The sequence below is a fragment of the Schistosoma haematobium genome, chromosome ZW (genome assembly GCF_000699445.3).
Source record: "Schistosoma haematobium chromosome ZW, whole genome shotgun sequence".
Classification (NCBI taxonomy): domain Eukaryota; kingdom Metazoa; phylum Platyhelminthes; class Trematoda; order Strigeidida; family Schistosomatidae; genus Schistosoma; species Schistosoma haematobium.
The window spans coordinates 72715514-72743132 of record NC_067195.1 but is presented as its reverse complement, the minus strand read 5'-3'; the positions used below and the strand labels follow the sequence as shown (position 1 = coordinate 72743132).

General features: G+C 33.0%; 1 protein-coding gene across 1 annotated transcript in view; it reads right to left on the bottom strand.

Moving 5' to 3' along the window:
- Nucleotides 1-11957: 11957 nt before the first annotated feature.
- Nucleotides 11958-27619, bottom strand: part of MTSS1_1 (Metastasis suppressor protein 1) — a 39646-nt gene continuing 23984 nt past the window's right edge. Inside the window, exons 9-11 of the mRNA XM_051212244.1 lie at nucleotides 21240-21412; nucleotides 18676-19000; nucleotides 11958-16372 (exon numbers count right to left, since the gene is read on the bottom strand). Of these exons, the coding sequence (XP_051072400.1) occupies nucleotides 15930-16372; nucleotides 18676-19000; nucleotides 21240-21412 (941 nt within the window). The 3' untranslated portion in view covers nucleotides 11958-15929. The remainder of the gene's footprint in view (nucleotides 16373-18675; nucleotides 19001-21239; nucleotides 21413-27619) is intronic.

Genomic DNA, 27619 nt, shown 5'->3' with positions numbered 1-27619 from the left:
TATATATATATATATATATATATATATATATATATATATATATCTGATAATTATGTAATTATCGGGTAACTAGTTTATATGATTATGTAAATGACTTTGTCTTACTAGCCGAAAACTAGGTAGATTAATTTATTTTTTAATAATTCTAAATAGCACTGATTGAAATCACGAGTCAATTGAAGCTAGATCACCATGGAAAACCCGGGAGCACTGGACGGCCAACTCGTCCTAGTACGGGACTCCTCAGCAGTGCGCACCCACGATCCCGCACCCCGCGGGATTCGAACCCATGACCTATCGGTCTCGCGCACGAGCACTTAACCACTAGACCACTGAGCCGGCATCCAACGGTGTTAATGTCTAACTTCAACCAATCCACGAAGTTGCGCCACCATACACCATTGTCTTCAGTGAGCTGATATCTCACGACAGACCTGGTTGAACTCCACTGGTAACGGCTTCTCACTGGAACTCCTGGAGTATCTCTTGAAGTCAGTCACTAGTGAGCAGATGATTATTATGAGAAGTGGTTTTGTGGCGACAGATTTAACGACTGTTATTATTATTGTTTAAAATTCATGTTATGTTATTGAAAATATTTCGAATTTACATACTAACTCATTTATTACTGAGTCAGATTACATAAAGTTCCTCGTATGTTGTTCAACAAACGATCAGCTTTCCAGTATGTATTATCATCATCAATCTATAGATTGTTGAGGACCTGTGTTATTAGGTAAACGTTTGTCACATTGTTGATATTGAAGACTGAATTCGGAATTAATCATTGTTGGAATCTGTTCGTATTTGAACAGGAAAGTACTTATTATGAACATCGAAATTGGTAAATTCAGTTTGTGACTTCCAAAATAATATGAAACATGCGTCTTGGATTCCACTGCTAACCAAAATCTATATATAATGAAGGAGTGCTGAAAATATTATCTGTCAGATGACCTCAGGAACCTGACTAGTCATGACCTTAATTACTCCGTTCATAAATCAACAAGCTGTCCATTTAAGAAATGTTGAAAACTCCTGGCTGATGCATTGGATCGCTGTAATACATGTACTGCCTAAACAATTACTGAACTATTATACTAAAAACTTTCTTCTATCACATGTTTGTTCTGCACATCTAATGTTACTATTTATATCAAATTGATCATGTCTGTAAACTGGTGTGGATTCTGTAATTATTATTTTCAGAATATAAATTATTATTATTATCAGTGTTTAATTTCATTCATATAACACAACTGCTACTAAAAATGTCAAAAATATTTAAATAACTGAATTTTCGAAAAATTAGTCTTCTCAATTAGATCTTAAAAGCACATAAAACTTGTTATACTGCTAAGTTTGTGGATCGGTTTATGTTAGACACTATCACCATCGGATGCCAGCTCAGTGGTCCAGTAGGTTAAGCGTTCGCGCGCGAGACCGAAGGCCCTGGGTCCGAATCCCGCGAGCGGGATCGTGGATGGGCACTGCTGAGGAGTCCCACAATAGGACGAAACGGCCGTCCAGTGCTTCCAGGTTTCCAAAGGTGGTCCAACATCAATCGGTTTATGATCTCAATCAAAAAATAATATAATAGAGTTAGAAGTTTTAGTCTTTGCTTTTATCTAGACCACTACTAGATTAATTGAAGAATAATTAGTGATTCATCGTCATTTCGCACAAATTTATTTCGAATTAGTCAAGATGGATGTTTGGAAATAGTTTTAATTATTATGCCCTCTTTTCATGTATCTACTTATAGTATTGTCATTATCATTATTATTCGAGTTACTACTACATATAATAATAATAGTAGTATTGTCAATTCCACTATTGAAAGACTATTGTCTTAGTCATCATACACGTCATCAAATGAAAATTTGAATGTATACATGTGCTTCCAATGTTTACAAACGTACACTATGGGGAAATGAATTCCCAATAAATAGACAGGATAACGTTTATTTCTTGACAAATCACAAGATTGATTCTGGAGTTGGAACTTTTCAAGAAAAAGTTTCACTTTAAAAAAAGGAAACATTAGTTTCCATAAGAGAAGAAAAGGCGAATAAATAAAACTGGAAAATAGCAACAGAAGGGTAAAAATGCAAAGGCAAATTACACACATATGTGTAATTTGAAAACTAGTTAAAATAAGGAGATAGACTGTAGTAGGATTGTGTAGTCAATGAATAAGATCGAAAGAAATTAACCCAATTAAGAAGTAATTAATGTACGGAGTTTGTGAAGATTATGAAATTTTATTGTTTACATTATGGGATGGTTTCAGTTAAATAAAAATTAAGAGTTTTGACATAATGGATAGTTATTTTCTACTTGTATGGGACTCATCAGTAGTGTGCCTCCATCATATCATCGATGATCGAATCCATCATCTTCAATTATATCAGGAAACAATTAATCTGTAAACCACTGAGTTGTCATCCCATAGTTTATATTTCTAAATATAATCGATTATTGATATTGTGGAACCATTTTTCAGAGCTGTTGATGCGTAATTATCTTTTGCCCGATGTGATCACAGCTTCGTTCTAGAGCTCTTGTAGTTGAATCTTAAAATTGACCACTGGTGTACACATGATTATCATTTTCAATATAAGAAGCTTATCGAGAATATTAAACTTTATGGTTTACGTCCATAATGGAACAAAATAATCGTCTAAAACTTCCTGGTTGTCGATTGTTATTTAACTCAGGTCATTTTTTTAAAACTATAAATTAAATTGTATTGAATGCTTTTTAAAGAGAATTTCATAGAGAAGAAAATTAATATGTCCTCAAATGTACTGAAAATCAATGAGTATTGGTTAGTTGCTTGTTATAGTTTAAAACGTGACGACAATATAAACTGACAAAAGAACGAATGAAGGAGAATTTCTAGATGACTGGTGCACAGGTCATTCAGCAGTTTATAAACAAATTGAAACTGACCTAGTTCATTAAACATTTACAAAAACTATACACAACCATAAGGCTAAGAATCATATCAATAGGGTAGACAGTTAAACTAAATGTATCAATAACAACTAATGGAGGTCAAAATTAACAGGACAAATGGCTAGTCAATGATGAAGGAGTTCTCATAGCTTACCTTAATCTGAAGTTTTCACTGATAATATTATCTACAACTACAACGAAACCTTCATGATTAGATGATCCAGGTTGGTAAAATCAACTTCCCCAAAATCAACTGTCTATAAGAAAGAACAGTTCTATGATTTTCAGATATCATGGTGACAGTGAACTTTAGGTTATTTAATTAGAATTCAATGGTATACATTTTCCATTTGGCTCAAATCGCGGTATACAAATGATACGAATTCAAAGAAGATTCATAAACAAAGTTTTTATTCATATAAATTGTCATTTTTCAAAATTTTATTTTGGAAGTTTTATTAATGAACAGTGGTGCGATCTCGTGAACTGGTTAAAGTTAGATATTAACACCGTTGCATGCCTGATCTGTGTTCTGGAGATTAAGCTTTCGCGCACAAGAATGATGGGTCCTGGGTTCAAATCTCTGGGGGCGAGATCATGGATGCGCACTGCTGAGGAGTTCCATACTAGAATGAAACGGCTGTCCGACGCTTCCAGGTTTTCCATGGTAGTCTAACTTCAATTGGCTCATGCATTCAATTATTAGAAAATTTTATTATTAATGATATCGTTGATTTACTGAAGGAGATGTATAAGACGGATACGGGTCAAGTGATTATTTAATAAATCAATAGATTATTAACAAAAAAAATACTGAAAGTATTGACTAAACGTATTTTACCCAACATAAAAGGACTATAATCTTTCTATCATTTAAAAATAACTTATTATTATACTTTTTCGTAGGGCAAGAGCAATAAAGTTTAGAATAAAAATGGGATAAGAGAATAATTGTACTTTATTGATTAATTTTTAACTTATAATAATGTATCTATGTATATATGTTTTTAAGGTTGTTTTATAATAATTAATCCCAAAAGCAAAGTTTGTTTTGGAGTTTTGGTGATTGTTTATGCCGTATATATATATATATATATATATATATATATATATATATATATATATATATATATATAGTTATCAATCAACTGTAAATACATTACCCATTAACTTTTGCGATATTCTATAAAGGGTATTAAATTTCATACTTAACATCTTGAACTAATCTCTGTTAAGAAACTATTAAAAACTAGATAGCATTGGAAAGCTGTTCTGTACTAGTAGAGTATTTCTCTGTAGTAAGCATCCAGGATCCTGTCACAGGGGATGGAACTCAGGACCTTAGGTTTGTTTCATATGCTAACGATATACCTCCATACCACTTGGTCGGGACCCAAGAGTTTGTAAATTTAGCTTCAATCAATTCGAACTATTGCGCAACTATCTTCTAATGTACTTCTTCAAGTGTACTACCTTACATCCGATATGGTTGAATTCAACTGAGAATCTAGAACCAACTCTCGAAATTAGCCACCAGCAAACCCATAATTAATTATTACGGGGAGTTTATGGACTGATATACCATATATCTTATTTTTTTTACTTAGATATTCATCATTTATTGTACGCTCGAACATTATATTTCATATCCCATAACTAATCAATTCATACATTGAAATTAGGGGAGAACGTTTTCGTTTTCTGCTTTCTACTATCATTATAATTTATAATCAAAGAAAAAAGGAAATCCATAGGCTAATAGAGATTGTGAGAATTGAATGATACAATTTAGAAAATAATTGTTAGCTCCTTAAGTAACGAGACACAAAAGTTTTTCTTTTGAATGAAGACGATTTACTGCATATTCTCTGTTGTACGTTTTTCACTGAAATCCATCATGTCATAATTTAAATATAATTTAATATGGCTAACTTTGCACGAAAATCAAGTTGTTTGTTAGATGGTTCGTACTGATGTATTGATATATTTATACTCGCCACATTCATACAAGTTCAGTGTGTGTGTGTGCGCAGTTTGTTCTCTGTTCAGAGGGAGGGGGTCTGTAAATAAAAATCTGACGGGTTAATAAATTCAAAGACTAACAATAAAGTAATGTATTCATAATGAAATTAACAATAATGATACTAATATCAATAAATCAATCTATTACATAAGAGTCTGATAACCAAATAAAACTTTAATGATGAAGATAACAGAGTGCATGGCGACTATGACACAGTATTGTTAACGACATTAATCATAATAATATTAATTAAAATAACCGATTTCTCACGTGTTTCTTCCTATGTAATCCCTATAAATGAATAAGATTTATAGCAAAATTATCGGGAAGTAAATTCAATTTATCCTCAAATTTAGTTTATATTTATATTTGACAAAGATCCTTATCAAACGATATCACAATAAATTAGTGAAATAAGATTAAAACTAAAAAATGGATAGAAATGAAAGATGAACTTTAACAGATTTTCACTTGAAATTTACTTGTAAAATTTATTTCGATATTAGTTAGTGTTCTATCCCAGTGAAGATTAAATTACAGGTAACTTCCAAGGACTGTTTATAGACTAATACTCTATAAATATTCTTATTGTATAATTATTCAATAATTACATTATGTATATTTATATTCCCCTTATTATAAGCTTTATTTTGACCTATAATTTATTACTATACGATTTACGGTTCTTAATCTATGTTCAGTCTGTTAATTACTATCTCCCTCGTTCACAGCCACTTTTTGGCTTATTTGTGTACACATGTTATTTTCTATTTTATGGTACGTTGTGGTCTGTCTAATTGGTGTATAAACAGAGTATGTTTGAAATACATAATTCATATTGTGGAAACTGGTACTGTGTTCTGGACTCAAGTGGTAGGGCTCGGAGGACCTAGGACCAACAAGGACGCTAGACTGCCCACACCGGTTGAACGTCATTGGTTGGCATAATGTTAAGATAGTAGGAGTCGTATTTTGATTGGTGGATAAATCACGTGATAAAAAGCCGGACATAAAACCATAACGGTCAGAGAATTGTGAAGAAAAGACATATGAATGTATTTAGGATGTATGAATAGTTTTATAGTAGAAACTTTGGATTCTATAATGATTACTGTTGAGGAGAACCAGGAAATTCCTCGAAAAAAACCAGAAGGGGCCATGAAAACGCTAGGAAACATTTTATTCAATCAGCATTCTTTAAACGTTTTTCAGAAACACCTAGAAAGTGAAAAGTCAAGTGTTTAATAAGGTTCATGATCTTTCGAGAAGCTCAAGACTATCTGAAATGTTATAAATATCCTATAATTTCTGTACATAAACTAACTTTGGAGTAAAGCGTTCTTCCCATATTTCATACCTTTTTCTCTCGTGTTCAAGTTCCTGTTTACAGTTAGCCTGAAGGTTACTAGAAGAGCTTAGAAAATCGTATAAAGAGTTCAATTAGAAGATTTATCAATTACACACTCACAGTCGAACTAAAGATCATCTAGTCTCGCTTACAAAACGTGATATATTTTAGATTGATGTGTACAAACACTCAGTGATTTATATTTTCATTTATAATCAATTTTATTAAGTAATCGGATTGTTAACTGGTATCTTTAACTTCCACTGATTTAACCGTAACAGTTTTTCATTGATACTTTGAATGGGGGATATAAACTTCAGAATCAATATTTTCATTCACCTTGTGTATAATGGATCACATTTCTTCTGTATATTCTGACAAAATAAATGCGTTTATTTCTCAATTTATCTTTGTTATGTTAATAGTGGATATGACAATGTGAATCAATGTTATTTACTGTGCCTTGAAGAGATAACTGATCAATTTCTTATATAATTTGGATTTGTTGTGTAGACCACGTTTGTTTAAATCACTCATAACATTCCGGCAGATGAGTTTATAAATATGAGAAAAATAGTATTTTAGAAGCGATGTGATAGTTATTTACATCAGTTTTTATTTATAATTCATTAAGAAATTTTTTGTATGTCAACCCATATATGTTGTATGCAGTATAAGTTATATTGTTACGTAGAGCTGAAGGTCTCATATGAGAATGGAGGTTCACTGTTGATATTGTGGATAGTTCGGCACTACCTTGGCAAGTTTTGCTGACTGTTCATACGCAAAATCGGTTTGCTGGTTAACCGATTTCATTCAGACTGGTGGTTGCTTTTCAGTGTTTTCAAGGGCCATTGAAGGGTAAATCACTATTGCTAACATTAATGAGTTTGACTGTCGTGTAAGCGGAATAGGTGAACTTTGGCCTGTTCATGCTATGCATAGTTGACTGACGCGATCAATCATCGTAATAATTATATGTGATGTAAATCGGTATATGAATGGTGCGAATGGTCCACCAGGGTGCTAGGTAATGTATTCATCGTCTGTAAACGTTTATTAAAAATAAGCTAAAGATTATTGGTAAAAGTTTGTATTTTTAAATTGTTAAAACAGAAGATCATAACTTATCAGCTTATATTCACATCTGAGTATCTGTGGTGTTTGAATTAACTAATGATTCTTTTGTACTTGCTGAATGCTGGATTTCGAATTTCAAATACAATACATTCGTTCGTGCTTGTGTCGTAATTCTTGATTCACTTGCGTTAATTCTGGGATTCCTAGTTCATACTATAATTCAAATATTATAGTATCCTAAAAAGGTTGCTCAGATACTATGATTTAGTCATAGGTTTTAGTAAATTTGGGTTGTAACTGACAATAGAATTCAAGACACGAGTTTCATTTTATTTGGGACTCATTAGAAGAATGCACCACCACTTCAGTGTTGATTTTTACTCTGATATAAGAAACAGAAACTGTCGCACCAAATACCAACCATTTATCCTTTGATTTATTGATTCCCGAAGATCAATAACTTGCTTAACACTTGTGAAGCTTTTGTATTATCTCCTTGTCCTACATTATACTATTAGCCTGAGATCCAAATTTACTAAAGCTAAAAATTATTTTATTAGATTTTCTGTAATCTTCGCCCCCCCCCCCAATGACCTTATTTGCACAATTATACAGAAATTTGAACAAAAACAAACTGAAAGGGTATGTTTTGTTTTTTTATTATAGGAAAGCTTTGAACAATTGTTAAAAACAGGAATTATGAATTTTGTATTACAAGTGAATTTGCTTGAAAAAAAAATCGAAAATTTACCAGTTATGTGTTTAAAGGATAATTTACAGATATATATTTGTGTAGGTGTATATTGACATTGTTTCAACAAAAAAAAATTTTTTTTTAAAGATAGATCTTAGTTGGAGGTAGTCAACAGGAAACTCTGAACCTAGATTCCGTGCTACTTAGCACGTCAGCAAGGTATACCTGTGATCTTGAGGGAACTGATGCTCCCTGAAGGATTCGACCCCTTGTCACCCAGCTTCACAGTCAGAGACGCTACCACTGAGCTATCCGGGCCGCGAAGAATGAAATGAGTAAGAAAGTCTAATTGGTAAAGCAAATCACAGTACACACAAAATGTATACGTTTGTATACGAATTTCCTTCCTATCTACACAAAGACATGTAGGCTAAAACTCTGACCGACTTCCATCAAGCTTTGTTTCTAATCTCTCACCTAATGCTTGGCCGTGGGATGGTATGTAAGCAGAGTCAAATGATGTCTCTACAATCGTTTAGCTCATCAGGCATCTGGAAACGAAATACAACTCAGCGAAAAGAATTCAAACTATGTTAGAGTATTTCCATGAAAACATGAATCAGTTTAATTTAGATAACAGCTGAAAACCTGAAAGCACTGGACTGCTGTTTCGTCCTAGTATTGTGGTGTGTACTACTTAAACAGACCTATATGAGTAGTATGTAGAAGGGATTGGAGGTAGAATTCTCACTGGTAAAAAAGGGAGTAAAACAGAAAAATCGGAGTAACAACAGTGATGGAAGAATGATGGAGTTTGTGAAAAACAATTCAAGAAAGATGTGCAAATGATACATTTATGGTATTGTTTTCATATTTTACAACTCCGCCTGGAGTCCCTCCGGGGGCTACTGCCGGTCCCAAGCCCGGATAAACGAGGAGGGTTGGGCATGGGGTTAGCGTCCCCATCCCGTAGAAAACTAACTCGCTAAAAAAACGCTAACCAGAAAAAATTATTCAAAACTTTTAAACTCTGCCCTGGGAGTCAGAAGGTCTTCATTTAGAAGAATTATGACGCCTCATGGTGAAATCCGAGTTCCTTCGGAAGTTACGAGGCCGATGCCCCTTCTGACAACCGGAGCGACCATTTATTTAGGTACATGGAATGTTCGTACAATGTGGGACACCGGGAGAGCCTTCCAAACTGCTGCAGAAATGAGAAGATACAACCTAGAGGTACTTGGGATCAGTGAAACACATTGGACACAAGTTGGACAACAACGACTAACTACAGGAGAGCTCCTGTTATTCTCCGGCCATGAAGAAGAAAATGCCCCACATACACAAGGAGTTGCATTGATGCTGTCCAAACAAGCGCAAAATGCGCTTATAGGATGGGAATCTCATGGACCAAGGATCATCAAAGCCTCGTTCAAAACAAAGAAAGAGGGCATTTCAATGAACATCATCCAATGCTATGCGCCTACCAACGACTACAATGAAGACGCTAAAGATCAATTCTACAATAGGCTGCAGTCAATCATCGAGAAGTGCCCAACAAAGGACCTGACCATTCTGATGGGAGATTTCAATGCCAAGGTTGGAACGGACAACACTGGATATGAAGAAATCATGGGACGACACGGACTGGGAGAAAGGAACGAAAATGGTGAGAGATTTGCAAACCTACGTGCCTTCAATAAACTGGTCATAGGCGGAACTATATTCCCACATAAACGCATACACAAAACCAAATCGACCATATTTGCATCAACAAAACGTTCAGGAGGACGATGGAAGACGTGAGAACCAAGAGAGGAGCTGATATAGCATCAGACCATCCCCTGCTGGTCGCCAAGATGAAATTGAAACTTAAGAAGCACTGGACAATGTCACAAAAGTTCAATACGGCATTTCTTCAGGATACTGACAAACTCAACAGATTCAAGATAGTCCTCAGCAACAAGTTCCAGGCCTTTCATGATCTACTCAATGGAGAAGGAACTACTGTGGAGAGCAACTGGAAGGGGATCAAAGAGGCAATCACTTCAACATGTCATGAGGTCCTGGGTCACAAGAAGCACCATCACAAGGAATGGATCACTGTTGATACACTGGATAAGATTCAAGAAAGGAGGAACAAGAAGGCAGCAATCAATACCAGTCGAACAAGAGCAGAAAAAGCCAAGGCACAAGCTGAATACACAGAAGTAAACAAACAAATGAAGAGGAGCATCAGAACCGACAAACGTAAATATGTGGAAGCTTTAGCAACGACGGCGGGAAAAGCTGCAAGAGAAGGAAACATGAGAGAACTGTATGACACGACAAGGAAATCGCCGCAAACCAGAACGACCAGTTAGAAGCAAGGAAGGCAAGGTAATCACCAACATTGAAGAACAACGAAACAGGTGGGTGGAACACTTCGAAGAACTCTTGAATCGACTAGCCCCACTGAACCCACCCAACATCGAAGCAGCACACACGGACCTCCCAATCAATGTTCGCCCACCAACAATTGAAGAGATAAGCATGGCCGTCAGGCAAATCAAGAGTGGCAAGGCAGCAGGACCAGACAACATTCCAGCAGAGGCACTAAAAGCAGAAGTAGCGGCAACTACAAGGATACTCCACATTCTCTTCAGGAAGATTTGGGATGAGGAACAAGTACCAAAAGACTGGAAAGAAGGACTTCTGATCAAAATACCGAAGAAAGGCGATCTCAGCAAGTGTGATAACTACAGGGGCATCACTCTTCTCTCAATACCGGGAAATGTCAAACAGGATGAAGGACTGCGTAGACGCCCAACTTCGTGACCAACAGGCAGGATTCCGTAAGGATAGATCGTGTACAGAACAAATCGCAACTCTACGGATCATTGTGGAACAGTCAATTGAATGGAATTCATCACTCTGCATCAACTTCATTGACTACGAAAAGGCATTTGATAGCGTGGACAGAACAACACTATGGAAGCTTCTTCGACACTACGGCGTGCCTCAGAAGATAGTCAATATCATACAGAATTCATATGATGGATTACACTGCAAAATCGTGCATGGAGGACAGTTGACAAAGTCATTCGAAATAAAGACCGGTGTTAGGCAAGGTTGCTTTCTCTCACCCTTTCTCTTCATCCAGGTGATCGACTGGATCATGAATACGTCAACATCTGAAGGGAAGCACGGGATACAATGGACATCTAAGATGCAGTTGGACGATCTAGCCCTTCTATCCCAAACGCAACAACAAAAGCAGGAGAAGACGAACAGTGTGGCAGCAGCCTCAGCAGTAGTAGGTCTCAATATACACAAAGGGAAAAGCAGGATTTTCCGATACAACACAGCATGCACCAACCCAATCACAATTGACGGAGAAGATTTGGAAGATGTAAAAACCTTTACATATTTGGGCAGCCTCATTGTTGAACAGGGTGGATCTGATGCAGATGTGAAGGCGCAGATCGGAAAAGCAAGAGCAGCATATTTACAACTGAACAACATCTCGAACTCAAAACAACTGTCAACCAACACCAAAGTCAGGATTTTCAATACAAATGTCAAGACAGTTCTACTGTATGGGGCAGAAACCTGGAGAACTACGAAAGCAATCATCCAGAAAATACAGGTGTTTATTAACAGTTGTCTACGCAAAATACTTCAGATCCGTTGGCCAGACACTATTAGTAACAACCTACTGTGGGAGAGAACAAACCAGATCCCAGCGGAGGAAGAAATCAGGAAGAAGCGCTGGAAGTGGATAGGACACACATTGAGGAAAGCACCGAACTGCGTCACAAGACAAGCCCTCCAGGGAATCCTCAAGGCCAAAGGAGGAGGAGAGGAAGACCAAAGAACACATTACGCCGGGAAATGGAAATAGACATGAGAAAAATGAACAAGAATTGGATGGAACTAGAAAAGAAGGCCCAGGACAGAGTGGGTTGGAGAACGCTGGTCAGCGGCCTATGCTCCATTGGGAGTAAAAGGTGTAAGTAAGTAAGTTTCATATTTTACGGATGCAGTGTGAAACTTCGTATAATATTGATTTTCTCCTGCCCAAGACTTCATTTGTCACACTATTGGACACCTCAGCAGAGCGCATCAACGACTCTAACCCACGACTATCGTTCTGATGTGTGGAATCTTAACTTCTGATCCACTAAACGAGAATCCTATGTTGAAAAAGTCCAAATTTGTTCTTGTTGGACCTTTACCTTACTGGAATATTTTGAAGAATCCAGCTTCGTAAAATAATAATAACAACAAGAACATTTAGAATCTAGTCATAGCACGTAAATAATTTCAAAAGATAAGATTATATAACGACAAGAACTGTGTGATGAAATATTAGTATATTGAATTAGTGAAGCCTAATACCAAATGTTTTACAGTTGTGAAATTATAAATTGTTATCTATAGTAAGAGCGTCAGTATATTTTCAGATGTAACATTTAACACAAGTATTTTTATGATTTCTTATTGTTATCATTGGTTATGATGGATAAATTAAAGAAAAATAAACCAATGATAAGATCAAATAGGTTACAAATATTGCTGACCATTAAAATGAATATGACAGTTAATTTCTGGATATCGAAACCATATTGCCTAATGACAGATGTAATTAAGCAGAAATCTGTGGGTTTTTCAGTAGTTTCATTTATTTCTTTAGGAATTTTGTCGTAGACAAAAACAAGAGAGTGAAGATTAAAATCATCAAAGATAAGTTCATGTAATGAATGTACTTCACACTAGATGACATCATTACTATTAAAAATCATCAGTAGACTGGTAAGAACAAGTTACTTTGTTTGGATTTAAGTACAATTTTTCTTTCAGTGTATCGAAATTTAAATAATAGTACGTTAATTGTCATTCAGAAAGAGAGTTGAGGCAGATTATCAGATAAATTTACGAGCAGAGTGTCAAGCTTCGCAATAAAATCTAAATGAACTAAGATGACAAATTTTGATGTCAACTGGAGAAACAATGATGACTAGGGAAGTACAAGGAAATAATCTAGATTATTATTCCGTGCTAAGTAGTATAAATCTCGGGCTTGTCTACTGTTTGCATGTTATGTCTAAAAAGTAATAGTTAGTACATGCTGGAGGTGACTTTGGAATGACTCTCTGCAAATGCGAAATGGAGTTTTTAATTAATGTGCAAATTTTCGTTCCGTCTAATAAATATTGTAAATCGGGTGTGATTATAATTTATGGATGACCTTGGAGTGACGCTAGACTGACCTTGAGAGTGTCCACCTAATAACCGCTACCAAATGAGGGTTACAAACCTGTGAGAAATTAGAATTATGATTTACAGTTGATGGTTGAGGTTAGGACTTGGGGTTTTCATCACGAACTAACAACAGTTATAATGCCAAAACTCTACTTAACCAAATAGATGATTGAATTTCGCGCCAAAATCCAAGACCTGTTATCTTATACGTGATTGGTTCGTCCATAAATTATAGTCTCGCCCAAAAATATGTTCATATAAATTCGGAAAGTGGGAAGGAGCATTTCCAACACTTAGTCCAGTATGTGTGCTGCAAATGATTGTGATTTCCTTTATTAACTAAACTTGTCATCTAAATAAACCACTCTATTGACGTTTTCAATCTATCCTTAATCTGTTATTTATTTATTTATTTTAACACATAGATATTGGTACAAGGAGCCACCAAATACATATGCGCCAAACAGATCTCATTTGATATGTGTGAGGGCTGTGATACTTCCCGGGTGCCCAAACTCAACCAGGTGTGAAATATATACATAACTTGGGTACGTCAATACATTGCTACTGACAAATGCAATAGAAATATAATCATAGTATTAATATCTAGCCTATCAACTAAAGAAAATTTAAGTTGAAGTGATACAAAATTCACCATCATTTGTCCGTTATAATTAAAACACTTAAATTACGTTACCAAATTTTACCTTTAGTACGAGTGATTGATTAGCCCTTGTGTTATTATGTTATTCCATAATAAAAACCCAACAAAAATAGACATGCAGACAGGAAATTTCAAAGAAAAGAAAAGAACCTCCAACAATTTACACAATATTTCCTTGTTTTTCTATATATATGTATAGTAAAGTCAAATAAATAAAATGCAATTTGTGGACATTAAGACATTTTGTATAAAAAAGACATATTATCAAGTAATGTGTATAAATATATCTGCATATAACATGTAATTAGAGTACAGTGAGTCATTAATGAAGAGAATGTATGTGAGAGCCTTATTTTTCACCTGAAACTTTCCATCATTCTTTCTTTTCCCATCTACAAATAACAAATACGATTTTCTTGTAAAAATGAAAAATGTAATCTCACAAAGCGATAAACAAGAAAATAATACGATGTAATACAGAATCTTCAGAAGAAAGAAATAGAGAAAACAACAATAACAAATTTTTCTAACCTTGATATAATATAATTTATCAGTATACCTAAGAAGAAACTAGTATAGAATCAGGTATAGAAGCAACCACAGATATACACCACATAGTTCGACAGCAAGACAGACGTAGGGGTAGAACATGGTATGATAGTAAACCATATATATATGGCTGAATCACATTCAGTGACACAAATGAGGACAACGGAACAATATAACAATGATACCAGAGCACATTTCTAACAGCACATACATTATACACAGAATTCTCAACACTCCAAAGTATGATAATAATAATAATCCTAACGTTAAAATTAGTAGTAGTAGAAATAAGAATCTAAATATTTCTGAAAACACTTGTTTCCGGTTGATTTCTTTTGTTCAAAGAAAGGGCATACAAGATTCCCTACGCTGTCGGTCACCAACATACATTTTACTGATGTTTCAAGTGAAAACAAAATAATCTAAAAAGGACATGTGCATAAACACAGGAAATAGCTTCAGTAATGATAATAATAGATCTTTCTTTGAAATTTGAACACGTGGTAAATTCCAACGGATTATTAACAATAGATAATAAGAGATGAATTTCAAAATGTACATGAATGTGTATATGTGTGAATGTGCCTATTTGTGTCCAGAAATCTGTCTGACGAGATTTTAAATTGAATAGATTATTAGATTAATTGTTAAACGAGACAGTTAGTCAAATAGTTAATCGGTAAGAAGTATTTGATAATGACCGGTTTACTTTTCTGAAAAACACTTCCTTCATATCACTGGTAAGAGGAAAGAGTTCGTAAAGACAAACACACAGAAGCGACGTTATGTAACTAGTAACGGTCAGAGATACAAGTACTGGCCTGATATCAGTTTATAATACTGGGTATAGCTACCAGGTGTATGTGAAATGTCCAAAAAACATTACTTATCAGAGTTAGTAATGTGATAATGTCATACAAAATAATAACTTAACATTTATATTTACACAAATAGTAGAAAAGATGAGTTAGGCAAAAATGGAAACGGTGGAGGGTGGTAAAGATCAAAACTAACACTAACAACAACAATGATAAGAAAAAAGTAGTAAGCATATGAGACGTTCGCTTCTTACCGTGGCTGCATATTACTTCAATGTGTCAATGAAAATAAATACATGTACTGATGATTCTGATGGGAATAATAATAATAATGATGAAAGCAATGAGGAAAGGATGAATATCGAACGTTATCGACAGATTTTATTAGAAAGCAAGTGAGAATGTGTGTAGTCCAACATCATCACTTTTATACATAGATTCCTACATGTGAATGTCGCCACTACCTTTGAAAGATTAATTCCTAATATGTATAACAAAAATGTTAGTGCATTAGGATGGTCATCATCAAAGAGTTTAGCGTCATTTCATGTTCAATTATTTGTTGAGTTTTCAGCAGCTATACGGTCAGCTCGTTGTTTCACACTTTGTTTTAACGCCAATAAAAATGGTGATAAATTTTTGTTGGAATCATCATCAATCACTTCATCAGTATTATTATTATTATTATCATTAGCAATAATGCTAGTAGTGGAAGTACAACTAATATTCGTAGTCTGAATCGGAGAACATTCTAATTTCACTACATCACTGCAGTATTGTTCTGTAAACATAGAAGGTGGCGGTGGTGGCGGTAAATCGAAATCATCGTGTTTTATGGATTCCTTGTGAAATATATCTCTTGTTTTAAATGTTGATTGTGAAAAGTTTACGTCGTTCGACCGTGCAGCAAGTTGTTGCAATTGTGAAGATAATTCAGACATAAGATTAGCAGTTTCTACAGAGACCAAATCAGTTGCCAAAGTTTCATTGTAATCTTAGAAAAAAATTGAACAGAAATTGAGAATGAGAAAGAAATGTAGTTTTAATGAATGTAGCAATTGATTGATAGTTAATTTATAGAAAAAAATATCACACTAGGAATATCTAGATTATTAGCATTAATTTATAACTACCTTGAAAAGCCAAAATTATTACAACATCCAAACAGTCATTTTAAACAAATCATTACAAATCATATTTCAAACCAACTGATTTATAGATGACCTATGCATCAATCTTTTCTCAACTTTATTTTACCCATAATATAGTGTGACAGTTATAATTTGGATTTGACTAACTTCAAGTTACATTTCTCAAATGAGTGAAATCAAGAACAAGTTATGATTACAGGAACCAGATAAAGTCATCTTTTATTTTAAAAATAGGTGAAGATATTGAATCGTCACAAGAAAATATTGTTAAGCTACTATTTATGAAGAAATACTGAAAGTATGGTGCCATCAACAGTTGATAGGGGAATGAACTCTAACCTGATTACGACATGCGTGATAAACACAATGCACACTATTGGCCATAACCATGATCCATCCCTATTCAGTGACCAGTCAATAGTTATGTATTATTCATTTTCGTCTTAATAAAAAACTTTTGTGAATATTTCCCAATTTATACTTAGTTAATCAAAAGAAAGTATATTGAAAAATACACTTATATTGCAAAAAGAGCTTAAGCCTGTATGAAAAGTATGTAATTATGAATGGTCTATAATTCTCCTTATTTTTTCTAACCTAGAAAAAAGAAGTGGTCATTGATGCATTACATTTAAATGTCTGAACGGAAAAGAAAAAATGTTTTTGCTGAATCTACATTCTTCATAAAACAAACTAGTTGATAGTAGAAAGTAGTTAAAAGTGATGTAGACATAGATGATGAATGACCATCCGTTGTACAGATTTCCAAAGTGAATAAACAAATTATACGTGAATATATTAAAAATAAATAAAATCACACGACAAAGGCAGACAATTATCAATTTTTTTTTAAAAAGTGTTTGACAAGCTTGACTACATGGATAGATGGTTAATAGTGAGATTAGCATATTGCTTAAGTTCAGGTTGTATAATCGGTACTAAATTATTATACTTCTGCAATACAATATTTCAAAACAAACATCGTCTATTTCGGATTGTATGTGACTGATGCGTTACACCCAATTAACAGTTTGAGATTGGCGTCTTCTACTACTGTTAAGCTCACATTCTTTAAGTGAAACCAAGATACCATCTGACAACATGCTATGTTCCAAAACATTTCTCCGAAATCTCTAGTGCTTTACGATAACGAAAGGTATATTGGAGAGTAGCAGTCTTTACGTTACCGTCGAAATTCTGGACTAGGCAATTAAGCTTCGAAATTTCTTATAAAATTACAGTAAGTTACGAGTGTGCCATCGAACCTTAAAATATCTCACTTTGGTAAATATAGTTATTAAAACTTTCTCTTTCCTAACAATGTGATTTCTCTAGTTCTTTTTCATTCTCTATGTTACGTGCGACTTAGCAGACTGTAGCTCTACTGAAGAATTCTTTTTAAATTGATTTTCGTTCTAATCTTCCGAACGATCGGCTAACGATTCTGGAATCTCGTAACACTATAGCACTTCTTATAAATTATTTCAGTAATGAATGTATTCGATGTTCAGTAAGAACAAGATTATTGTCCGAAATTTTGTTGAATTTATCGTTCTATTAAAGGAGTCTCTTAAAATGTCGATTATAGAGTCAAGGCGTAGCCAAATAGCTTATTTGCCTTAGTCGAAGAAAATAAGCTATTTGACTACGCTACGGTAGATAAAAACCTACTAGTCAAAACCAGTATAATGGTTGCAGCAAATCAAAGAAATGATCTAAAATAAATTACATTATTGCATTTGTATTCATTCTGTTTGTTCGGATAAATCTTGTGTTTATTGGCATTTCTAAGTTTTATTTTTTGACCTCATTCAATTCTTTTTAACTGTGACAAATGATCGAAAACAAAATGGTGGGTTATTGTTTAAATCAATCAATATATGGCAAGTTCGAATTCTAGCCTATATATTTACATTTTGAAAACCTGGGTAGAAGTAACATTAACCCTAACAGTCAGAGAGAGTTACCTTATCAGATTAAAATAATTGAATACTTTTATCCCTAATACAACGTTCTTTGGACCGAAATATACACACTGGGTTCGATTTTAAAAATTATTATATATAGTTCAGCCTACATGATTAAATAGTTAAACCAAAGAAGAATTTACACACATACAGATCATCGAGAACTATCAAACTCTTACCGGAATATTTTGGACAAGTTGTTTCTTCTAGTGATGGATGAGGTGTTGACAGATTATTTGGCGATACTGGTAAAAACATAGGTAGAGGAGGAGGTGGAGGCGGTGGTGGTGGAGGGGGAGCGGGAGGGGGAGGAGTTGGAGCATTTCCGTTTGGAACACCCGTTGTCCCAGGGATGGTTTGTAGATCGGTGTTAGTTTGATGATTATTTATGCAAACTTGATTACTAGCCAATGTGGACTGTCTTAACAGATTGAACACTTGACCTGGAGTAGTAGAGCATTGAGACTGGTTTTTGATTACAGAAGTTGCATAGTGTAGTTTGTTCTAGGAATAGATACAATAACGTAAAAAAAATGACAAAATTGATTGGAGAGGAATCAAATATAACTCTCCAGTTAACTTACAGAAAATGGATAGTATACATAAATGTTATTTGATGATAACTACATAGAAAGTCAGTTCGATATCTTAAGTTCGATTTAATGACGAGATTGATGAGGGAAAAGGATTTAAGCAAAATTTATAGGTAATCATATCTTTTCTTTCATATGTGAACATAATTTCATGGTCCTTAAAATGCTTTGGAAAGAAATGAATGGAAGTTTAGCCCAGTCAATCACAAATTTCAAAGATATGGAAGTCACTAATAAGTAGTATCACTATTTGTAAGTCAGTTTAAGTCAATATAATAAAAGAGATAAGGATGGGATATATGTCCGTGAGCTTGTAGAGCACCTACCTTTTAGTGTTCAATATGAGTGGAGTATCTAGCACTTTCCCATTCATTTAGTAAGTGAATGTTGGATATACGAGCATAATTTTTACTGAGAACTTCATTTCGAGCACTAACTCTCACTTTGTTTGCTTTTTTTCATCTGGCCAGTAGGGATGCGCTACTGTGGTGTGTTCATAGATATATGTAAATGGATTTAAATGATTACAGTGAAGTCCCGAGTGAAGATGATACGGACAAACTAATGAGCAGAAAAATGCACAGAAATGCTACATATTGTACTTCTAGTGAGCATCAAAAGCAGGATGGTTACCCACAGAAAACAGATATATATATATATATATATATATATATATATATATATATATATATATATATATAACAGGGCGTTTGAACTGAAAACTAACGTTTTGAGCTTACAGATTACAAGAACTGAAAAAACATATGTTTATAAGTGTTATGTTTAATTAACCCGATTTTCATTGTCCCATTAAATCCGTTAACACCTGAAGAAACTATGTGATACGACTTAAGAAAGTTAAATTATTGTTAGTAAAGGGATAGATTATTCAGCACTTGTAATTAAAATCTGGACGAAAACTTGTTAAATTAAGTTGTGCTTATTCAATACACAAGATCTACTTATAAAATGAGAACAGTCGTTGAATAGTAGCATTTCTCATTAGTAAGCATCAATTCATTTAAGTTTGCAGATATTTATCTGGGTGGACAAGTACGAATAAAGTTTCTCTCTTATTTTTTGAGATAAGCTAAAATTAAGAAGTCAACATGTGATGCGGCAATTCAACTGGAAGCTTCGGCTAGAAAAAATGACAACACACATAATACTTAGATATAAATAATTTGAAAATTAACTAAGAATTGGTGAAGATCACAAACCATTAGTAGTTTTTCATACAGAAAGAGATGACTTCTAGGTAGAAGGCTGGATTTCTAAATCATTCAGATATTTCATAACATAAACAACAGTTATAATATTTTACAAATTAATAAAAATTAAAAACATTGCAAATGATCTAATCGTAAATCAGTCCTTATGTTGTAAAAGTCATTGAAAGCTGTAAAAACGATTAAATATACAGAAGTAACAGAGTTTGAGTGTTTTATATTTGCAAAATTGCCAAATATGAAAAAACAAAATGGTGGTGGATGGAGGTAGTTGACAGGATACCCTACTTGACCTGGGCTTCGTGCTATTTGATACTAGTCAGGAAGGTATAGCTGTAATCTTGAGGGAACTGATGCTACCTGCCGGATTCAATCCCGTATCACACAGTTTCACACTCAGAGACGTTACCACTGTGCTATTCGAGCCGCAATAAACCCCCTGTATGACTGAAATGAAAGTTAAGCCACAATGCCACTTGATCGATAGAATTCGACTAGAACTACGAAGGATTGGACATATATGACATTGGTCACTACTCAGTGCTCAATACATTTAGAAAAATAATATGAAGTGCTTCTCAAATCTTTATTTATTCATCAATAGATTTGTAGTTTATCAAATGAATCAATTTACAGAATTTAATATTCTTTGTAGAATATTTAGAAATAAGGAATATATGAGTAGATAATTGTTTTCAATAACTTCATCACCAGGGGGCTTTAAGGTTATAAATTTATAATTATTTTGTTACGATGATAAAAAAAAGGATATACAAACAAATGAATTAAATATTGTACTATATTTGAATAATCAACTTTTGAGTCAGTTCAAAATGTATTATTTTCAAGTTTGAAATGCCATCCACCTTCTTAAATGTTAAACAAAAACGCAACAATATTAGTGGAAGATTGTTAACTAACCTCTAATATTTGTTGTTCATTGCTGGTCATTGGATTCGGATTTGATGAAAATGATCTTTGTGTACTATTTTGATTCGCGTTATAACTTGTCAACGCTGGACTACCATTTGAACTAGGCAATGAATCATTTGTTGTTGAACTAGCCATTGTAAGTGATGAACCACGACTAGATCCTAAAATGATTGATTTGTTTTTGTTTAAAAACAAACAAAAGAAATGAAAATAGGAGAAAAAAAACAAGAATGTACATGGAATGCAATTTGCTTGTTATATCTAACGAAAAAAATTGGAAAAAAAGCACAGGGATATTACTGAAAGCTTAGATAACAAAATAAAAAGACTACATGTGTAATTGATAATTTCACCGTGTATTTTTTAATGTATATGTAACACACACACACATACGATACACCAAGAGAATGTGGAAAATGCAAAACAGTGTGCTAGGTTAGCATTATTTTCTTACAATACACCTTTAAATGTTACTGTACGGTTTAAATAAGAAAAAATACAGAAAAGCCATGGATGTTCTGAAATCAATTATTCATCAAAGCAATACAAATAAAGATAGAACAACCAAGTGTATCAACTGATTATCTACAGTGATTTTAACTGTGGAATTGATTATTTTACAAGTACTGACCATACTCAATTAAATTGCAACAATAGAAATATAAGTTGATGAATATTGGATGTGGAACTTTATAAATATGTGCGAAAGATTGTGTATTTGAAGACGGATTATTTTATGTAAGTACTTGTGAAGCTATGCATTTACCTAAACTGGAGTGGACTAAACAATACTACTTGAACACAAATACACTGAGAAAATAAGAATAGTTTTTTTTGGAAATAATGGTTAGTTTTAGGTCGATATCGTTTTCTTACGATATACATAGTATTGTATAAATCAGAGTAGAGAGCTATAAATGTATTATATCGATTATTATGAACAGCCAACGAGAGAGAGAGAGAGAGAGAGAGAGAGAAGGAGAAAACTCACATATGCTTTTGTATGTACAACAAAAATCTATTGGTGAATAAAACAATAGTACTAATGCTGCACAAATAATACCCCATCTTTTTTTCATAACATTCAACACCGTAAAATCCAACAACAAATTGAATACTGACTAGATGTATTATTGTAGTGAAGTAATCTAGTCTACAAGAAAATATTTAAATTATTTTGATACTGTATTAAGAAGAAAGATTGAAGATCGGCTACTTGCATTTATGAAAAGAATTATTTCTTCAATTAACAATTTCCAACTTTCTTTTCCCTAAACCTTATTAAGATTAATGACAGACATATCAAAGGGAAGTAAGTGAATAAATAACTAATAATCCTTAAGTAAACAGAACTTTTATCCATGAGAAGAATGTAATATATATATAGAAGATATATTAAAGAACATTGATGTCAAATTTCGAAGCTTAGACGGTATATTATTATATGTTTAAAGAATCCGATATCTAATGGATTGTTTCTATTTGAAAGATTTAATAACAGTGCAGAAATAATAATCCTAAGTAATGTTATTACGCAAATAAATGGATAATGAACAAGCTCATTTAACAAGGCATAGAAAACATCTACTGTTAAATTATAAGTGATTTTATTTGAATAATAAAGCCTTAGTAAATGAGACATAGTTTAAATAAACAATTAATTAGTTGAACATTGAATGTCGAAATCACTAGGCTTTACCTACATATGATCTAACGCTTTCAGTATAAACGCTAATACAATTAAACTCAATAACCAAAATAAGACTTGTGTATATTTAGATTTAAAAAGACTTGTACTAAAACCCAACAATTAAAACCAGGGTACATCGGACAAGATTGAAAGCTGTAATTTAAATTGAGGACTTCATTTACTTGTAGGGATGAAAAACCGTTAGTCTAGTTTCAGTGAATTTCAGTGACATTTTATGCAGTATAGATGTGCCTCAATACAAAATTGATAGATTAAATTAGATTTAAGTAACGCAAATGAAATATCTGATCAAAATGTTATAGTATAGAAAAATGACTAGTTTATAATGTATTTAAGATCTTCAAATATATAATAATATGATTACAATGCTTTATTACAATATAGATAATAACAACAACAAAGATTAAACCGATCTATCATTCATTCCATACTATTAATGAATGAAATTAAATAATGGAAATGTTGTTCAGTTTTATTTTATGTGGTGAGGTCGTAGAAGTGCACTGTTGAGAAGTCACGCTAGGACGAAACAGTTGTTCAGTGATTCTAGGTTTCTAGTAGTTGCCTGACCTAGATCGGTTGGTGATTCCAATAAGATTCCACAATCTTCTCAACTCCCATATTGACAAACAATAGTTTTAGAGGTCACATTTATTCCTAATCGCACATAGAGTAGCACAATACAAGCATTTCAACACTTAACAAACAGTTTCGCTTCAAGAAATATGAACTTAATAAAACTAATCCGATAAATTTTATTTGAAATGCTGGAGAAGTATGAAAAAACAGGGAGGTTTGAAAAAAAACCCAGATATCGACTGATTATCTACACTACTTTTACGTGTGATTGATTATTAAACAAGAGTTAAGGATACTAATCAGTTGTACGAGTTGATGAATAATTAACGGGAAACTTTATAACCAAGTGTAGGTGATTGTGTACTTGGCTTGAAGACAGAGTATTCTATGTAAGGACTTGTGAAGTCATCCAGTTGCCTCAACCAGAGTAAGTGAAGTTTGGACCTCAGACTAGAATAGTTTAATGCTGCAAGGACTAAGCCACTGCTTCTCTTATATGAGGGATTTTGAGATAAGAATCTGAAATAAATACATTAAATAAGCAGTGATTTCAACCCACTTCAAAGACTTATGGGTTACACTTACTAAATGAGGTGTAAAGTTCTAAAAATGAATATATCTTAGTAGAATAAGCTCTGAGTTGTATATCTTGCATGTACTAATGAAATATAGATATTGTGGGATATTAATTAAGAGTTGCACGTTAAGCACTTCATTTTATAACTACACAAAACAGTTAAGAAAAAATATACTGAACGCAGATTATCTACATAGTGGACCAAACGCGATTATTGGCTTAAAAGTTTAACAAATCTAATATTTTTGTCTGAAAGCAAGACGATAAGCCATAAAACATTTGGACTGTGAAGATAAATATATGTCAGGGATACAGAACGAAAAGTACCTACAATGATAATATGACGATAAATAATAAGTGCTCAATTCAATGGTAAACTTTTAAAAAGTTTATAAAAGGCATTCTAACACCTAACTATTAACAATCCTCTAGCTATTATGAATTTGTAATAGATATACGTCTTTGTCATATGCAAATAATATAGAAAAGGATCAGAACGATACAAACATATAAATTTGAACAAAATTGAAATAAATTTCAAAGAAATACTGCGCTTGAATTTGATCATACTTTATTGATAAAAAATCAAAATGATCCACGGTTGAAGATGTCAATTAAGTCTGGGTTTTTTTCTTTAAGAAAAAGAAGAAATGAAATACATAATATCTTTTTACTTTCGATTGTCATAAACTTATAATTGAATTCAACTCTATTGGATATTAATGCTCAAATCATTTTTATAATTCAATTACAATTAAATACTTCCTTACCATTGAATAAAAAAAGCGTCACATTCGCATAAAGAAAAGAAAAATTTCCATTAAAGATGGACATTTTATAAATTTCTATAATCCAATATAATATTGTATTAAGTCATAAGAAAAATAGGCGCAAGTACATTTTAACTGAACTACTGTTGGAATGCACCCCCTCTCTTCCCAATTAGTAACGTCCTTATTCCTTTATGATAGTATTAATAATAATAGCAGTACATATTTCTAATTCAACAAATATGAAATACTGATTACATACTGTTTCGGTCATTTCCATACTTAGATATTAAACCACAATAATTAGGAAAGAAGAAAATGATTTCTAAGCTTTAGTTAATCATATTTTTCCAAAATAAAAACTGTTAAAACTTGAAATTCCAAACTTTATTTCCCTTATAACTAAGTTATACATTATTGATGGACAATTCATATTTACCCGCTCAAATTCAAAAATACATTGAAAAATTTCGAAATTAATTAAGCTTAGTTAGTTTGTATGTTTTAGGCTGTAGAGAGAAAACAATAAAGTACAATGTGAATTCCATTGTATGCTGTAATTAATTTCATTCTTTATTTGTTTACATTATACATGAATTTAATTGTGTTTCAGTAGTTAGTTAAGTGTAAACAAAAAAAAAAAATGAAATTATCATTTTACAACAAATTTGGGAAGGATCAAGAAGATGTGGGATTGATATATATATATATATATATATATATATATATATATATATATATATATATGAAATATGCAAAAAACAATTTGATACTTATCAGTGAATAATATATACATTTTAATTAGCTAGCCTATGACGTTAGATGCGTACAATACAAAATAAGTGCGCATCATATATTCATCAGTATGGGGATTTGTGGAGATTGTAGAACTTTCACAGTTGATTTCGCGAGTCGATCTAAGTTAGACCACCATTGAAAACCTGGACTTCTAGTGAGAAACTGTGACCACTGGTGTTCAATCCTTGTCAGATATGATACAGTTATCCCCTTGAGACAATGGATGAAGGGTTACGCAGGGACATGGATCGAATGAAGTTAAACAGTAACACCACTGGATGCCGGCTCAGTGGTTTAGAGATCAGACATTCACGCGTGAGACCGAAGGTCCTGGGTTCGAGTCTAGAGTGTGGGGTCGTGAATGCGCACTGCTGAGAAATATCGTATACTTACTAAATACTAATTTTTTTAAAAAGACTTAATACTTCGGCAATAAATCCATCTAAAATTTATGTGAAGGAGGCAAAACCAGACTCATTCGGCGTGCCTCCTGGATAATGGGACTCAGTCCCGCTGACGTTAATCAGCGGTAACCCAAGTGGTAGAGATATGGGCTAATCACTCATTCAGCCGATCCCCACAAACTGATTACGAAACCCACAAATACTCCTAGATCGAAAAACGACAAAAAATTCACAAAATTGGTGCATGGAATGTACGGGGTTGCTCCCTACGGGGAAAACTCCAACCAATTGCAAAAACAGCTATTTTAGCCCCGATAGTTGTGCCGTGCTTCGATGTAGCCAGTTTCTCTCCAGAAGGGCCTACTAGGCTTTACCAACTTGATTGGTTGGAGGAGGGGGGAATTGATATGAAGCTATAAAAACAATGTTTAATTTTATACTCGAATATTTAACAAATAAGACCTGAGCTCATCAACAAAAATGTTGTACAATTCTTGAGAATTTATCGGAATAGTTTACAAGTAATATAGAGTACATATTAGATATCTTTAAAACTAATATCTAATATAATGATTATGACTATTGTACATGTAATAAACTATAAAAATAAACCTATCTAATATATTCTCTTTTCATAATGAAACAATATAGTGTCGATATAAAATACAGGTCACTAAATGAAAATATAATAATAATAATTTAAAACTTGTGGAATACTTAAATTGCTCATTATTACGTGAATTAATCACTGATGATGCTGTCCAGAATGACAACGAAAGTTTCTTAATAAAGTCATTAAACTAAAAGTATACAAAACAACACAAATACTACCAATCAAGGAAATAAAGATTTATATCAGCAGAGTCAACTGCCGTAACTGATGTAGGTGTTGTGGTAGTCCGAATTCGAGACTCAATGCTAGTTTGGTATCGAGTGTTTCTACTAAAAGAAAATGTGTTGTGTAAAAATAGTTGAGAAATAGTTAATCAATCCTAACAGCTTATCTCAGTTCATCTTAAGTAACTTGGTTTTATGTACGTTTGTTAATAATGTATATCACTTCATCATCAATTTGTACTTTATACTGATTATGTCTAGTTATCTAAACAGTTTTATTGTTATAATCAACTCATAAATTGTTTGGATTGGTTCAATAATTGTCATAGATACATAAAATATACTACTATTGTATTATATTAGATTAAAACCTCATAAAATCTAATTGTAAAACAATATTATTTGTTTTTATGTGTTATTCTAAAAAAAATGTATCTGTTCGAATTCCAAACATTTTGCTAATTCACATTTAATTACATCAAATTCAAATTTGAAACTAAAAATGAAAGACATTTTTGGACTAGAAATTAGAATAGTAATTCACATTCAGGAATAATGAAAAACTGTACAAGATTCCACATTAAATCACAAGTAGACAGTAAAATAAAATATTATAACTGCCAAATATTTGTATTTCAAGATATGAGTCAATTGAAAGGAACATTCAATATACTTTGGAATAAAGTTTTTAT